This window comes from Gasterosteus aculeatus, chromosome 2 (assembly GCF_964276395.1).
Source record: "Gasterosteus aculeatus chromosome 2, fGasAcu3.hap1.1, whole genome shotgun sequence".
NCBI lineage: Eukaryota > Metazoa > Chordata > Actinopteri > Perciformes > Gasterosteidae > Gasterosteus > Gasterosteus aculeatus.
The window spans coordinates 14,449,176-14,467,001 of NC_135689.1; the positions used below are offsets into that span (position 1 = coordinate 14,449,176).

The 17,826-nt window shown below is 46.5% G+C and overlaps 2 protein-coding genes across 4 annotated transcripts; one reads left to right on the forward strand and one right to left on the reverse strand.

The window, feature by feature from the left end:
* Nucleotides 1–52: 52 nt before the first annotated feature.
* Nucleotides 53–4,579, forward strand: LOC120829865 (uncharacterized). Of its 3 annotated transcripts, none has more exons than XM_040194403.2 (8): nucleotides 53–190; nucleotides 369–507; nucleotides 681–781; nucleotides 2,153–2,230; nucleotides 2,767–2,914; nucleotides 3,164–3,243; nucleotides 3,338–3,431; nucleotides 3,848–4,579. In XM_040194403.2, exons 2-8 carry the CDS (start codon nucleotides 396–398, stop codon nucleotides 4,255–4,257), a joined length of 1,023 nt encoding a protein of 340 aa, XP_040050337.2. In that variant the 5' UTR covers nucleotides 53–190; nucleotides 369–395; the 3' UTR covers nucleotides 4,258–4,579. The 3 variants fall into 3 exon arrangements, with proteins under 3 accessions (XP_040050337.2, XP_040050338.2, XP_040050340.2); XM_040194404.2 differs by having other exon boundaries at nucleotides 62–190; nucleotides 366–507; XM_040194406.2 differs by having other exon boundaries at nucleotides 62–190; nucleotides 395–507.
* Nucleotides 4,580–6,823: 2,244 nt separating this feature from the next.
* Nucleotides 6,824–17,304, reverse strand: LOC120829874 (transketolase). Its single transcript, XM_040194453.2, has 14 exons — nucleotides 16,863–17,304; nucleotides 15,715–15,832; nucleotides 15,373–15,486; nucleotides 14,524–14,621; nucleotides 11,958–12,149; nucleotides 11,722–11,840; nucleotides 10,673–10,869; nucleotides 10,332–10,496; nucleotides 10,048–10,204; nucleotides 9,351–9,481; nucleotides 9,103–9,186; nucleotides 8,884–8,977; nucleotides 8,662–8,784; nucleotides 6,824–7,547 (listed from the first exon to the last, which is right to left on the reverse strand). Exons 1-14 carry the CDS (start codon nucleotides 16,967–16,969, stop codon nucleotides 7,360–7,362), a joined length of 1,887 nt encoding a protein of 628 aa, XP_040050387.1. The 5' UTR covers nucleotides 16,970–17,304; the 3' UTR covers nucleotides 6,824–7,359.
* Nucleotides 17,305–17,826: the final 522 nt, after the last annotated feature.

Here is a 17,826-nt window from a genome sequence, read left to right on the forward strand (position 1 = left end):
ACACAGAAGTGACCATCTACTTCCAGCAGAGGGCAGAACAACGAGCAAAGCCACTGAAGAAGAACGTCACTTCCGGCTACACATTCCGCTATTGGTGGAAACAAACTTGTAACTCAGTTACGCAAAAAATGTTTTATAACTGTTGGTGTTGTTGTGACTTGTAGCTCGTCGGTCTCCTTCGGACATTAAAGTAAGTCTCTTGTGTTGACGTAGCTGATTTTAATGTCGATATCTTGCGGTTTTGGACCGATTATTGCAGCCAGCCGACGACCGTCTACACACAATAATCCAACGTTAATATATTTGTGCCTTTAAAAAAAAATCAAACGTGTAGAAAGAAAATAACCGCGTGTGATCTCAACCAGCAGCTTCTTCCCCCCCGCACGACCTGCAGGATGTCCCGGGTTCCCGCGGTGAGGCTGGCCGGCGGCCTGGAGGTGCGCCGCGTGCTGAACGGCATGTGGCAGGTGTCCGGCGCGCACGGCGCCGTGGACGCGCATAAAGCAGGTACACCAGCTCGAACACGTGACCTGCGGGAGCTCACGCCGCGTGACCCCGATGGGGTCTGAGAGCCCCACGCCGCGTGACCCCGATGGGGTCTGAGAGCCAACAGTCCTCAACAGTTTGTGTGTTCAGAAAGTTTCTAAAGTAACAACAATGAGGTTTATTCATGTGTGCAGTGGAGGCCATGCAGGCGTACGTGGACGCCGGCCTCACCACCTTCGACATGGCAGATATTTATGGGCCTGCAGAGGAAATATTTGGACGCTTCAACAGCCAGGTACACACACACACACACACACACACACACACACACACTTGTTTTACGACGTAGTTACTTTCATGGCCAAGTGTGATTTATTAAGCTCTTAATTTGCTCCCATGCTGTTTTGTGCAGTTTTCTCCCTTTTTCAATTGATGACATTATTCTAAATAACGTGGGGAAGGTGAATATGCAATGATAATCAGTGTCATTCTGTTTTTTTTTTAAATAAACATTGTTTGTTTGGAGCTATTTGTTTCCTTTTTTACGAGGGATATCTGATATAAACTGTTGTGTGGATGTATGTATCACAACATGTGTCTCTTTATCAAATCGTTTCTGACATTTTAAAATGTTGGATTAATTCTCTGTGTTGGAAAAGGATTCGTTCTAAAATATAGAAAAAACTGATGTGTGTTACTGGGACCAGTTTACATGATTCAGGAGATGGTTTATGGACGAGGTGTTCAATTTAAATGATGATTGCAATTGTGGAGCTCCATCTTGGCTTTTTTTGTTATTGTAATTAAATTTCTTTAATTTTGCACGATATTAGTTACTGTTTAAGCACACATGGAAAATGGCCTTTCAAACACAAGAGGGGGGTAATGTTCTTGTGTGTGTTTTACAACAAAGCGAGAGAGAGATGCAATAAACAGACACAGATTCTCAGAAACAAAGTCAGATCTTGTGAAAAAACCCAATGTATTTTCCCGTGACTGCATTCATCGGAATATGCTCAGAAATAAAACCTACACTGGGAAAGATGACCAATATTTTCACATTTTCTGACATTAAATTACAATGGTAAAGTTAACTGACTTGTTGAATGTAGTTTTATTAAGTCACATAGTGACATCATTCTCACTCGTACTGTGTAATCCCTTTGCCTGTTTATTGATTTGTCAATCCAACTGTTCCCCACAGAGCTGCAGATCCTCACTGCACACATTAAGAAATGCTCTCACGCTGACACACAAAGGAACTCGCCAGAGAACGAGCTAATGCCTTCTCTGCCTTTCTTTCGCACAAACGCACACGCAGGTTTCGGTGCGGCTCACATCAGAGCTTTATGGCTGATGTGCTGCGACAGTTTAATGGTATCGACTGTGGTCTCAGCCGTTCACCTGGAATAATGTGCAGAGAGCCGAGAGTCCGTTTCTCTCTCTTACACGCACATTACACGGGTTTTCCAGGCTTTTTTGATGCTTCTGGATTGAACTAATCAATAGATCCATTCTAATCCCTGCATCCTTTTTTAAATAAATTATTTTATAGTATTTTTAACAGCGAAACGTTAAAAGAAACATGGTGATTTTTCTAATATGTAAGTGCAAGCTTCAGAAACATTAATTCCATTCAAATCGCTCTTTTGAAATCTTTTCTTAGCGCAAATCCTCCGGGAAAGACACAGCTGTGCAGAGTCTGACCAAATACGTGCCAAGACCAGAACCAATGAACCGCAAGGTGAGCTGTTACTAACGTGTTGAGACTGGAGCGTCCTCAGCGTGCCGCGTTTTCCTGTGACTACTTCTATCCAGCAGAGCGCACTGTGTGCCTGGAACAGAGAACCAGAGCGTCTCCAACTGTACGGCTGCACGAATCGCTCTCAGGTCTCTGCTGTCAAGTCAAAGGATTCAAAGACTCTATAAGCGTTACGAGGCCGTCTCTTTGACAGCAAAACATGACAAGGAATCAGATTTATTCATTGTTTCATGTTTTTTTTGTACAAATAGACTGCTGATAAATCAACAGTAAACTAACGTAACCAATTCATGTTTTATGTTAAGGGTTATACTCCCTGGTGTTAAAATGATGCATTTTAATTGTGTATATTTTATTTGAGAAGCAAAGAAAATCTAAATAAGTGAAGAGAAACCAAGCTGGTTTGCCAAAAGGCACTGACAAGTTGACCCAAGTGTAAAATGTCTTGGTCGAAGCGTAACGCTGGCATCGTGTTGTTACTGTTAAACGTATAAATAGGCGTGTGTGCGTGCGTGCAGGTGGTGGAGAAGGCACTGCGTCGCTCCATGACCCGGATGCAGGTCGACCGTCTGGACTGTGTTCAGTTCCACTGGTGGGACTACAAAGACAAACGATACCTGGACGCACTGGGACACCTCTCCGACCTGCAGCAGGAGGGACTCATACGTACGCACTGCAGCAACAAATATATATATATGTATAACCAAAAACATTAGAATCTGACCAATACATAAGCAGGATGAACTATTTGCTAATTGTACTGTTCGTTCTTCATAGGGTGCATCTTATGTGAACTTGTTCAATCTTCACCTGTAAATGGTTATTAGTCGACCTTTCAACTGTCTCAGATCATTTCTTGTTCCATCCTGTTGAAAGACTTTTATTTTTATTCTGCTCTGACCTTCCCTCTCGCAGAGGAGCTCGCCCTCACTAACTTTGACACCCAGCGGTTGGAGGAGATCACCAGCAGAGGCATCCGCATCTCAAGCAACCAGGTGCCCGGCAGCGTGCACCTACACCTGGGTACCGCGCTCCACCACACTCCGTCCTTCAGTGCAGCTCTTGACCTGACGTGTGTCTGTCCTGCAGGTTCAGTACTCTCTGATCGACCAGAGACCTGCAGCCAAAATGGAGAAGTTCTGTCTGGCTCACGACATTCAGCTCCTCACCTACGGCACTCTGGGTGAGATACAACACATTCAGACTTAAATGCGGTCATCATATATCCATGTTTCATTATTTGCATTTACGTGGGATTAACTCCAGAAAGATGAAGCTCACCGTGACTTTAATTTACCATCACGGTATAAAGATGTAAAATGGCGCGTTTCCTAAAATGGAGTCAGCCGTTGTGACGACACGTCCTCTGTCCTCCTCCCTCCCCCTCATCGTCGCTACTCCTTCCTCTCCCATCCTCCTCCTGACCTGGATGGTCCCCGCTCTGCCCTCCCTCTCTCCTCTCTCTACCCTTCTCCATCCTCATCTCCTCCATCCCCCTTTTTCCTGCTCGCCTCCTCACAACTCATCCTGGTTTTTTCGTCCCCCTGGACTCCTTATAACTAATTTGTCTGCCTCCATCCCATCACTGTCCCCTCTCAGCGGGCGGTCTCCTCTCAGAGCGTTATCTGGGGAAGGCGGAGCCTCAGTCCAGGGCGGAGCTCTACACGGCGTCCCTCTCGAAGTACAAGAACGTGATCAACTCTTGGGGCGGCTGGAGCCTCTTTCAGGACCTCCTTGTCGCCCTGGAGACGGCTGCCAGGAGACACGACTGCTCGGTGGCCAGCGTGGCGACGCGTTACGTGCTGGATCGCCCCGCAGTGGGCGGGGTCATCGTCGGCTGCCGGCTGGGCGTCGCGGGGGCGGGACAACACATCGCTGACAGCCTGCGTAGCTGCAGCCCCGACTTGAAGTTGACAGCGGAGGATCATGCCGCCATCGCAGCAGTGACGCAACGCTCCAGGGACCTCATGGCGCTCATCGGGGACTGCGGGGACGAGTACAGGAGCTAAAGGGGGAGGGGACATCTCACACAGGACAGCCCCATAAGGGGAGAAGGGACCAAATACAGATGAGAATTTAATTCAGTACCAGGCTGAAGTTTTGGACAGATTTTCTCTCAATTCAACGGTAAAATGTGCCCAAATGTTTGACTGGTACTATATTTACAACCTCTAGATATGTGTGCTTTACCCACTGAATATTTGATGCTTTTAAACGCATTGAACACGTGTTTTTAATGTGGGAGAGCAGCTTCTCAGTCAGGCTTTAAATACACAAACGCACAGTTTACATTTAAGTGTAGTTTGACTTTAAATAAAAGATTCAACAGAATATTGATTGACTAGACTATGATGTGAATCTTTCATTCCGTGATCTAAATCAATATTGTGTACATAAAAAAATCCACTTTAAGTTGAATCCAAATGACCACGAAGGATTGTTCTTTATAGGTGAACACAACACTTCTCGTCACACTTTGTACATCAAAACCAGAAACTATTTCCAGCCCAGCGGAGAAGTTACCAATGAAAACTGTTGGTATTTGGTTCATCCTGAATACGTCGGACCGGATTCCACTAAAGAAACGTTGCTGAGTTCACCTGTTATCAGTATTAGTACGGTCATAGATGTCTTTGCAGCTTATACAGTATATTTAATACGTACTTATTTAAACTCACTGACCGTCAAAGGTATATAAGACATTATAATGCCCATAAATATTCTTTTGTGTCTGAGGAACTGGCCATGAGGCAGACTGTTGTGTGTGTGCGCGTTGGGGGGGCGGGGGTCCAGTGAGGCAGAACAAAGTGGGGAACCCTCTGTGGATGTGGAGAAAGCGACAATGTGCGTTTAAACACACGCACACAGATCGCTCAAAAACGTTCCTTTAGGATAGAAGCACATGCTGCGTCTTAAATGGTGCAGGATTGTGTAGATGTTTATGTGGTTAATATGGGGGAGTCTCATCATTTGTGCGTTGTCATTTAAGTAAAGGATGTTTTAATGTATCGCTTTGCATTTACGTCTGAAATAACCGAAATGAGGTTTGACAAGGGGCGTGTGAGCTGCTCCATGTGTTCATATGCATCGCGTGTGCGTTTTTTTGTGCATTAGTGGAGAAGAATTCATACGACAGATGCTTTGATGGCCGCCAGGACAGACCCCCCCATTCGCCCTCCCCCCCAGCATCTACAGAGGAACAGTATGCAAACACACTGTACATGCACACGCACGCACAATCTGTCAGTCCATTTCTCTTCTCTCCCTCACACACACACACACACACATACTATCACAGCTGACACGCTTGGGACGAGGTGAAAGGTCCCAAATATCGCGTTCAATCTTCCGTAGTGCTTCTCGCCAGCTGGAGTTCAGTCAGCGCCCTGTAGACTGCGGAGGACAGGAGGACGACCTTGTTATTCAGAAGGACAAAGGGGACCTCATTTTAGTTTTCTATTTGGCTGCTGCACCTTAAATTGACCAGCATTTAGAACAAAACAAGCCTGTGTGTGTGGAGCCAGTGGATTTTCTTTCTATTTGAGAAAGATGTATACATGAGCAGACCTCTTTCCTTCCATCTCTTTGTGGATCTGACATGCTGCAATATGGCTGAATCTTTGAATAGCCGTTTCAATTATTAAAACACATTGGATTTGCCCACCGCATGGGGGATGTGGGCTTGACAGACTTAAACCGGTCTCAAGGCACTTCAACCTAAACTTAACCAAGACGTGTTCTTACAGTAGTCTGTAACAGGACGTTACCAAGGACCAACTGGCCATCTTCTGCTGACTGACTGTCCCAATAGATTAGACACCGATGCTTTGTCTTCAGCATTACTTCTCCTGAATGGAGAACCTGCATCATATCCAAAAGACAAATTCCTCTTAGTGTAAATCAATTAAATTAAAGCAATAATTGTTTATAGCAATTATTTTATGAAATCAAAGGATGGTCAAAAAGAGTAAATGATTTTAAAATAAAAGTGCAGTGAATAGTATGTGGAAAAAAATCATTAAACGTCAGTATATTTATTTAAATAAAGGTTATGCAGCAGTATTTAGTAGAAAAACTAAAATGTTATTTGAATCTGTTTCATTCAAATTACATTATAGTAAGTTATAAAAATAGTAAATATAGTTATATAAAGTCATGGTGTATGCAAAGATATTTAATTTTAGTAATGTATTCCCATTGTTACTATTATTTTAAATGTTGGAAACAATATAGTATGCCACATGTTTAGGCTGGGACTATCAAAAATCAGTGTACAATGTTAATGTGTCGGCTAAATTTAAAAACAAATTCACAAAAATATTGAACTGAGTTTTATATATTTAGTTTTTGTGGCTTTCCACAAGTCACACTTGTGGTTCATTTTCCCGTTGAAAGGGGCTGTGTGATAAATATCTTTTTTTATCTGTGCTTTTATTTTGCCGCTTGCCTTGGCAACAGCCGGACACGCTTTGCTCTTGTGCAAAAAAACGAAAACAGGTTTCGTACAATGTGGTTTCACTGTAAAAATGGACTTTCATGACATCAGAACCGTAACAAAGACTTCAGACACGGATATTGTGAAGAAACGTTCCCTTTATTGATGTGAAGCAGTCCCATCCAAGTCAGGGTCAAAAGGTTTAAAACAGTCAGTGCTTGAACAGACCAGAGTGAGTGGGGGGGTTAAAGAGTCGAACCGGGGGGGCGTACGTACAAAACGATGTGTGAAGAAGTGAGAGGGATTCCACAGAAAATATAAAAACACTTCACTTTACTCCAAACCACGTTCACTGCTTTTACTGGAACACTACAGCAGTGCCAGAACTTTCCCTAGGAAGAAGGAGGGGGGGTGTTTACACAAACTAATGGGTTAAAAATCTGGGGTGTCAAAACCACGTCAATGACAGTTACAGAGGAAAGCCGGGGTTCTTTTTTTGGGGGGGGATTTTTCAAACGATTGCCTTGGATTGTTTAACGAGGAGAAGAGCGTGAGTTTGGGCCAGAAGGGCTTTTCCCTCCCGCTGTGTCGGGTTCCTGGCTTGTCGTCTCCATGGCGATCACCAGTTAACCCCCAGAGGCCTTTACCGAACACCGGGCCCCTCGCTGCAACGTCCTCACTTGGCGTTGGCGGTGCTGCTGAGCACCTTTCGCACCGCCTGAGTGATGGCGTCGCGGTCGATGCCGAAGATCCGGAGCAGCTCCTGCGGTTTGCCGCTGCGGGGCACCTGGGAGACCGCCAGGCGGTGCACGGTGAAGCCCGTCTCGTTCACGACCGCTGAGCACACGGCCTCGCCTAGACCACCTGAGGAAATACACACGGCGGCCAGGGGCGTCGATCAGAGGGTCGGCTCGCTCAAATCAAACGGATCACATTTGGGTTTTTAACGAGAATTTCTCCCTTTTGGTCCTCGTGTCGTGTTCGGTCACACCTTTCATGGGCGATTGAGCTCTGCAGCGATGTGATGTAGACTGACAGGACGGCCAACGCCCTCGACTTTCACCTCCCTCCACCCCTCCCTTCTCTCTCTCACACACACATTCCTTTTTATGTCTCACTTCAAACTGCCATTCAAACATTTCTGACTGAGTGAACATGGAAGTTGGGCAGGGACAAAAAAGTACTAATTACATACTAAATATACGTATGCAAGCTTTTGCACTTTTACTTGAACCTAATGAACTACTGAATCTCAATGTGTGTGTGTGTCTGGTTCTATCATGGCAAACACACACATTGTCAACAAGAAGAGTAAGCGGCTACGTGTAGGACAACAGGAGAGAGAGAGAGAGAGAGAAAGAGAGAGAGCTAATTCTGGCGGCTGCTTTTTGATGCTGGTCCTGTATGTAGGTCAGAGTGAGCCTGAAGGTCAGAGCTGGAATTAAGAAACCCCGACAAGCTCGCCCACCCGCCTCCAACTGATTTCATACGTTCAACCATTTCTGCATGTTGCATCTCTCATTAAACCCACGACTACTTCTGTGTCCCGTTCAGAATCCCTACACCTCTGACCTCTTCCTCCCCAAGCTCCTCTTCATCCTCTTTCCTTCTCCATCTGTCCGCAGATTGCGGTTTGTCCTCTGCTGCTCCGGCCAGCTGCATAACCATCCTTATGCCTGCTGGTTTAAAGCGCTGCCGCTAATAACATGGGATCCACGAGACTGATTTTAAATTGGAGGTGATTCGGTGGATGAATGCGGAGCTACTTTATTGATGGCTGTCATCGTGTTTTACAAAACGTCTGTTTATGGGACATTACAAGTTCTCGCCGATACGGCTTCACATTTCATCCTCATTCTGTTTTTTGACGCTGAAATGCACCTTGTTTCATCACGTATCAAATATCTAAAGAAAATAGTTTCTTAAATAGATGAATACATCACTTTTTGTTTTTGGCAGGTCATCCGCAACCCCTCACCTTCGTAGTAGTGGTCCTCCACTGTGATGACGCGTCCTCGGGTGGCCCTGGCGCTGTCAATGATGGTCTTGGAGTCCAGGGGTTTGATGGTGAACGGGTCAATCACACGGATGTTAATTCTTTCTGAGGGAGGAGGGCAGAGAAATGCACCTCAGTCCGGCTGATGGTTCATATGGATTGTACACTCTTATGGTGTCGGGTTTTTTATGGTGGTCTTCATACCCTTCTTCAGCTGCTCAGCAGCCGCCAGAGCCTCGTGGAGGGTCACTCCTGCTCCAATCACAGTCACATGGTCGTCATTGGTTTTGTACACAACCTGAGTGGGGAGTGAAGACGAGTTTTTTTGTGGAATCCAAACGTATTCTCTGGTCATTTGTGATAATGAGCTATAAAAGGAAACGGGTTCAAAGAGCATGAAATATATAAAACGCTGGTACAAACCTTAGCCTGACCAACATGGAAGTCCTCATTGGAGTTGTAGATGACGGAGTTCTCTGGGCGGCTCGTTCGGATGAAACATAAACCCTGAAACAAACCATGAAAACATCTAACTGAGTCCGTATTATTTAACACAAAAAGTGCGCAGGACCGGATCCCATGAATGACGATACGATGACGCTGTCCTTCTGCTCTCAAACCTTAGACATGTTCAATCATTTGGATTTCTTATCATGGGTGACTATGTGTACCTTCGTGTTGGCAGCGAGCTCCACAGCTTTCTCAGTGGAGACTCCATCGCTTGGGTAAAAGACGGTTGCCGTGGGAATAGCCCTAAACATGGCCAGGTCTTCCAGGCCCATCTGAGAAGGTCCGTCCTCACCTACATATACACACATCTCAGCGTCAAACAGACGAGTGAAATACAACAAGACTCACAGGTTTAAACGGAGGCTGGGAAATATATTCTGGTAGACTGGCATGCATTCAGTCTGGAAAGGTGCTCATGCAATGTACCTGGAGGAGTGAAGGAGTAAGGGAAGGAGGAAGAGGAGGAGGAGGTGGTGAAAGAGAATCAGGGCCGCTCTGTCGTCACCTCCATGACACAGAGACAGCGAGAGGGGGGAGGAGCAAGTGTGCTGATGCCGGGAGAGGAAGATGGATAACAAAGGGGGGGAGAAGTTTGGGAGAAAAGGTTTACGGTCAGCAGAATTAAAGTGGGTCACACGGAACCCAGATTGTAATTAAATTAAATCAACAACTCATCTGATGAAACAATGAACAACTAGATATCTTCAGCAGGTTGCTCAGCGGTTAAAGCTTGGATTGCTTCTCATGAGACACACATTGTGCACGTTTTAAACCTCCCCAAAAGAAAAGATCCGCTAAAGAAGGTCAACGGTCAGTTATTTCAGGTCATGATTGGTGAGAAGACGCACAGGAACTGACCAATAGAGACCCCGCAGTGGGAGCCGCAGAGGTTGATGTTGCTCTCAGAGATGCTGGCCATGCGGAGCTGGTCGTAGGCCCGGCTGAAGAAGGTAGCGAAGGTGCTGGCAAACACCACGTTGCGGTCCCTCACGGCGCAGCCCACTGCAACGCTCACCTGCAGCACAAGAGAGACAGAAAGGGCGCAAAAGGAGCCGGGATTTATCGATGGAAAGTTGTGCCTCATTTTGTTTACTGAATGGAATAATATCCCGGATGGTCCTCGCGAAAGGTCTCTTTCTCACCATGTTCTGCTCTGCGATGTAGCACTCCACGTAGCGGTTGGGGTGTTCGTTCTTGAAGAGCTCGGAGAAGGTGGAATTCTTGGTGTCTCCGTCCAGCGCAACCACGTGGTCGTTGTAACGGCCCAGCTTGGCCAGCGCCGTGCCGTAGGCCTTCCTTGTAGAAATCTGGTAACGCAGAAACAGACGGTTTCAGTGGAAGATACAGCGGATTGGCTGAAGCCATGTGAGGGTCTATCTGAAAAGTTGAGATTAGGCCAACATAACATACGGTCAGACGCGCAAATTGTGAGATGTGAAGGTCAATCAAGACATCCGAGCTGGTCTGTCACCACTTGTCCCACCTTGTCTCCAGGTTTGTAGCTGGGTGCACTCGGCATGCGGACGTTGCGCAGGCTGACAGGTGAGGCGTCCTCAATGGGCGGTGCAGGATACAGGCGCTTGTTGCAGCTGACTATGCGACTCTGCATCTCCTTGATCACGCTGTCGGCCATGTCTTTGGGCAAGGGTTTCCCATGCCAGCCCATCTTATCCTCCGCCGCTGAAAAACAACACACAATGTTGACAGCAACTAAATGCAACTACAACTCTTGTAGCAGCAGAGCAACTTATTATAGAGTGGAGATAATAAAAGCAACATCTTTTTTTCTTTAGGAAAAATAAAAATGGTGACTAACAAAGGTTGACTGGAGATACAGACTCTCTATACACCATGTTGCTCCTCGTGTCCAGCACACTCCTCCACATTTATGCATGTGCATGAAATAATCTATCGACAGTCGGCACACTAATAACAATATTCCACGTCAGTGGATCCCAACAGGCTACTTCAAAGATCCAAAAAGGTCAGAATGAGGAGGCCACGGGCTTAAGACAACAATCACAATTTCTGACCAAATCTTATGTACACAAAGGCATACTTCTCTTTTAGACACACACACACACACACGCGCACACACACTGCTGTTAAAACAACAGTTTTTCTTTTGTTCTCACATGGTCGCATACGCTGCCCCTGAACACACAAGCACAAAGGGCTGTTGCTGCAAGTCTATCCTACACATTCTGAAGGATTACTGTGCTGCAGTAGCTAAAGCACTAAAGCACTGCCTGGATCACTGGCAGTTTGGGCCCCTTTGCACTTGCGGTCGGTTCCCAAAGCGGGAAAACGTCAAACAGAAATAGTATTTGCAGTGAGCTGCCACCAACAGGTAAGCAGAATCTGCCCTGGATGTGACACACACTCAACGGCCCTCAATGCCCATTTATTAATTATTGCTTTTTTCTCCTTGAATCAAAGATGAAACTAAGAATGCAGGAACCTTACTTAAGCTCTGAACCTCACTAACAGCCTGTACTCCTCCTGTGGATCAGTGCCTGTGTCCCTAGTTACCTGGGATGCCTTTTCCCTTGATCGTCTTGGCGATGATGGCGAGCGGCTGGTGGCGCGGTTGACTCAGCACCTTACAGAGCTCCTCCACACTGTGGCCGTCCACAATGATGGACTGCCATCTGATAACGCGGGAGGGAGCAGATATTACATGCAGTCCTACAGGTGAATTCCTCTGGTTAATGTCATATTCACGGAAGAATCACACTGGCACTCATGCAGAACCCCCCTCTGCTCACCCAAAAGCCTCACAGCGCCGCTGGTACTTCTCCACGTGGTGCTGAAGGGGAGCCGGGTCGCTCTGACCCAGGCGGTTGATGTCCAAAATGGCCACCAGGTTGTCTAGCTGGTAGTAAGAGGCGAAGGCCATGGCCTCCCACACGGAGCCCTCGGACATCTCTCCATCACCAAGCAGGCAGAAGACCCGATAGCTACGACCAGAGAGGGATTAGACTTCTATTCAGAGCTGATGAAGACTACGTAGTAGAGCTTCATTTGCACTCCTGGCACATCCTCCCATCTTCTGATTCCTCCTACGGGGCTTAGTGGGACAGCTGAGCCTCACACCCAAAAAGATCACCCTCACTAGTTGCTCCTGCGGTGTAACGACTGCTGACAGCTTTCCAGTCAAATAGACACGTTGTCATTAAAGCTGGCAGATGGGCTGAGACACGTCGCATCGCGCTACGCAATCCAGCCCCGAGAATAAAAACCGCACAGAAAGGAAAGAGAGGAAGAAGGGAAGAAAAGGGAAAGAGGAATTCCACTGACGGGGAGATGGAGAAGAGGGATGAAAAAGGAAAACGGTTAGACTGAAATGAGTCCTCTGAAACTATCCGTAATGATTTATAAAGATGCATTGAACAAAACCTTATAAAAACGACTTGTGTTAATTATTCAAGGTCTCTAAAATGTAGAACATGTTGGCTGACTATTTCAGCAACTGAGCTTGAATCAATCATTTATTTCAGTTAAGTACCAGCAGGTCTTAAGGTAAGACGTACAATAAGAGCACATGTTGAAATCAAGGTTACTCACCCATTCAAAATTCCTTACATTTTAAAAATCTTATTGGTCTTAAGGGGATGAGGAAGGAAATCTATCATCTCAGCACTGTTTTCATCTCTAGTGGCTTCAGATCACTTTATGATGTTCGTGAGAAGTTTTTAGCTTTGTACTAAAATATATTCGGTGTCACGTTCATTTCTCAAACATAGTCTCACCATTTATCAGTATTAAGTATTTGTTGCATTTTGTTTTCTCTTGCATACATCACGTACGTCCTTCAGTCATCCCAGTTATGTAGACTATAACGTTTCCTTAGTCCCCCATTCTTTTACAATTATGAGGTTTCCAAAATTGTACAAAAAGTAAAAACTGCAGATTGCGATAATATGCAACATAGATGAAACCAATCTGGTATCACGAACACTCCCCCTGCACTCGCCGATCGGTTGCAATCTCTTCTGACTTCGGTTGGAAGTATTAACGAGCATGAGGAGGAACTCTGCATGTGTGTGATCCAATAACCTCAAATTAAAAAAAAAACTATTGAACCAGTCACATGAGCACGAAGCAGCGAGAAGTTATTCACGCTCTGACGAAAAGTGTATTTGACATGTTCAGTCATGTATTGATTTTTGATGAACGCCCTCAGAGAAGCGGAGCGTCAGCTTGCGTGTAGATTAATTTTTCTGACACGGTTCATTCCCATTGATCTTGGAGTATAGGTAGTGTGTATGTGCTGTACCGTTAAGGCCGCTAAGGATTTTGAGAAGCATTTGTGATACGGCCGTGTGCACGTATGCTCAATCACACACACACACACACACACAGTGTTCCCATTTACCCATATACGCGTATGCAATATAATCTAATCTATTTTTAATCAAAATGGCCTTTTTTTTTTGGAGAGAAAACACGACTGAAGGGTGGGGCGCAGAGACGAGGGAGGAGCTGTGCCTCTGCATGTGTGATTATTAGAGCAGAAACAATCGAGTGCACACAGAATGCGGAGTGAGAGATATCGAGGGCCGCCAACACGGACTGCAACTACGGCGGCCCCCGACCGCCTGTGTAACCGCGCCCGCTGCGCGAATATTTACAAAATTGCCTTTCCAGAGCCTCTCCCTCTGTTCGGTCCAGAGTTTAATTTGTCGGAGCGTGTTCCTGTGTTGAGCGCTGACATTTTTCAAACATTTTCCACAAATGCGTTCTCTCTATTGTTGGACTGGAGACCATGTGGCAGTTTCTAGATGACACCAGAACAAAAGGCGACACACAAGGACGCAGCACTGTTCACATTCAGCTGAGTAGTACACGAGCGCCGTCCATTGCAGGCCTGTTTGTGTTTGAAACCCTAAACACAAAAGAACAGCTTGCGTGCAGTTTTCTAACGACAACAAAATCGATTCATCTCATTTAGGATTTTGAATTTCACAAAAGACAAATGAATCACTATCACTGATTTAATTGGCACTTAATTTACCACCCAGAGTAATTTCTGATTTCCGATCAGTAAGCACATCATCACTCATCCAGATTTGAAGGTGAACTGATCCCAGGTCAGATCTCATGGCTCTGCCTTAATGTAATCACAGACCAGGCCTGTCAGGTGAGCTTTCATCCAAATTTAAAGGCTGAAATGTCACTCGTCTGCGCCGCCCACTGCAGTGTACATTATGCATCATGCATCATTTAATACGGTCTACCTTAATATGTGCACATGCAGGCTCGGCTGAATGTCTTTTGCATTTCAGGAGAGCTTCAGGGTCGACATTTGTGTGTCTTTGTCGTGCGAGTTACCTGGCCTTGTCGAAGTACTTTCCGGTGTACGCCATTCCACAGGCAGCTCCCAGCCCCTGACCCAGAGAACCCGTGGCCACATCCACAAACTGCTGCTTCTGTTAACACACACACACACACACACACACACACACACACACACACACACACACACACACACACACACACACACACACACACACACACACACACACACACACACACACACGTATCTCACTCTCCAGGCTGCAGAAGGGCTCAAGATTGCAAACACAGGCGGCATGAAGTACAGTGGATGGATTATATTGAATATCTTAAACAAGAGATGTCGGTGCCTAGCAGACTGTCTGTATCTGGATGTATGTGAACAGTGTCTTATTCATGTGTGCAGCGAAGGAGAAAGGAGCCGGGGGACGACCATCCCTGTCACACAAGAACATCTTTGTCACAGTTTACAGTATCTGTGTAAATGTCTGTGCAGCAAACTGTGCGGCTACATTCAGCATTATTATTACATATGAATATTTCAAGGTTCTTAGATGTGGTCAGAGGGTTTGCCCACAGCCCAAATAAGCAAACTTGACCTTGACCACAATATAATATGATTTTTGGGTTGATAAAATATATCATAAAAAAACAGGATTCTTTTAGTAAAATGCATCGTCCCTAACCAATAAACTAATACAAGCTATGAAAGTTTCCTCAATGTTTATGTACGGGTATGTTTTAAGCTTTGGCTGAAAACCCCCAAATGAACACACAGAGTGGTAGTGTAATGCTCTTCATGGACTCCCAATGCACTCGAGTTGGTACGCTGGAGTAAAAAGCTTTCAGATCCAGAACTTCTTGCAGGTCTGAACCTCAGCTCACCGGCACGGGATGTCCCTCCAGGATGGAGTCCACCTTGCGCAGGTTGAGCAGCTCGTTCTCCTTTAGGTAGCCCGTCTCCGCCCACACGGCGTACAGCACAGGGGCCGCATGACCCTGGGGGAGGCCGGGGAGGGGAAAGGTCAATGGTTGAGTGTGTAAGATCACATACGGTTTAACCGATTTGCTTTGCTTTCCTCACGCCGGACTCTAAAGAGTTTACTACTACATTAAATGTGGGTAGTAAAGGATGAAACTTAATTTGGAAGTGTGAGTGTGCGCATCAAATTCGGAGGGAGCTTTAGCTCCAACGTATGCGTGGTTGATTGTGTGCGTTGGTTTCACCTTAGAGAGGATGAATCGGTCGTTGTTGGCGTTACGGGGGTCTTCCGGTCTGTACTTCATGGTGTGGAAGAACAGCACAGACATAATCTCTGACACGCTGCAACATGATGTGGGATGACTGCAAAAACAAAAAAAGAAAAAAGAAATATTGGACACACAGCAATGACATAAAAAATGTTATCGGTCTCTTGATTGCGATAGAAACCTGCACACACACGGTGTCGTGGTACTAAACTGTTAAAGTCAAGACAATCTAACACAAAATATAGGTTATGTTCAAGGTTGTATGTCTTGCATGTTGTTATTCTCTTTATTTTCAAACCACATGCAAACATGACCCCCATCAGACCATCCATGGAGGCGCTTTCTCCTGAAACATGATCAAATCCGGAGGAAGCAGCAGATGATACACAGTAAATGAGCCAAACTGTTCAACTGTGAATCGTTTAACAGCAGAAGTACAGTTCCACGTATCATATTGTCTATTATCATTTTCATCTTTTTTTTTATCTTCTACGACTCCGATTACGTTGAATTCAATTTGGGATTTCACCTTGAAATGTCTCACCGGACGTATTTGTGTCCATAGTTGTTTGACATTTGCACAAGAGGCCGCGCGCACGTAGCGGGCCCGCGCTGCAGGAGCGCGTCCTCGAGTTCACGAGCCTCATTCCGCCGCCTCCTCACAAACCCACGACCCACGGGCCGAATGCTCGGGAACGTGCACTCACCCACCGGGTCCCCGCCGCACCGGGACACTGTTGCACCTGCAGCGATGTATGTGCCCCCCGGTAATCAACCCCCCTCCCTGACTCTTTACACCTAACAAAGCGCGCACATTACGCATCACGTATGTGGACACAGAACTGTTTTACGCTCAGAGAAAACACGATTAAGGAAACATTCTCCATTCCTTCTGGCTTTGGCACATCACACGGGACGCTCTCATTGTGATGTGCAGCAGCTGCTCTCCTGATCCTCCTGCACGCGATCTGCAGCGCGCAGTCACACCGCTTTGGACACTCCAGCTGCGCTGTGCGCTCCTCTACTTTCGTTCCCCCCTCTTATGAAGCACGCAAGTGCACGCATCGCGCAGCAGCCTCGGCCCGTACGGTCCTTACAGTTCACACATCGTACACCTCGCTTACCCGCTGCCCGCTGCGGTTGTCGCCTTGATGGAGTTGATCCGCAGCCTGGTGGCGATGTTGCGCAGCGCCTGCAGCGTCTGCTGGTCGGGTTTGTGGTAGTCCTCCATCCGGCCGAAGAGTCAGTGCAGCGAAGAGTTAAACGTCCACGGGTCTGCTGTCCCGAGAAGGAAGGCGATAGTGGTGCGGCAGCCGATGATGTCAGGGGTTAAAAAGCGGCAGAGGTTTGGATCCTGACAGACAGGGAGGGAGGGAGGAGGGAGGAGAGAGGGGAGAGGGGGTGATGAGGGAGGAGAGGGGGGTAATCCAAGGCTAAAGGGAGCCGACAGTTACTGCAAACCGTCACGCATGACCACCAATAAGCAAACAGTAGGAGGGCTTTGAGACCTGAGCTACACGCACGCTGGCACGGGACACGCACACGCACACACACACACACACACACACCTCATGGCGGTTTTTTATTATAAGTGAGGTTGAACAGAGAAACGTCAAGTAACGCAAACAGCTGTGTATTGTTGTCTTAATTTCTAGACAAATCTTAAACAGACAGAATTGTATAATATTATAAAACGTGGGAGTGGAACAGTAAATGGTCATAATCTGCTCCGCTGTCCGCAAGACACCACACACAGTAGACTTTGAGCAAAGTGCAGAACGATGCTGTGTGTTTGGCTCCAGCTGTGGAGGGTCTGATCGATGGTCCAAAGGAAACGTATTTTTGCCATTAAGAAGTGCAGAGGTTGCACAAACATACCAGTCAAGTGTACGGCGCTCTGTCTTTAAACAATCAAGGCCCTCTTGTTGGTCTCGTAGACGTCACGGCGTTTACGCGTGGACAGCAGGGGACGCTGACATGCAGAAGGAAGGACCGGATGACCGTAATCTTCCCGGACGTTTCCCACGCAGGCTGACCTGATTACCTGCAGAGCTGCACAACCTGCACTTACGTTCAGGTACAGACGGA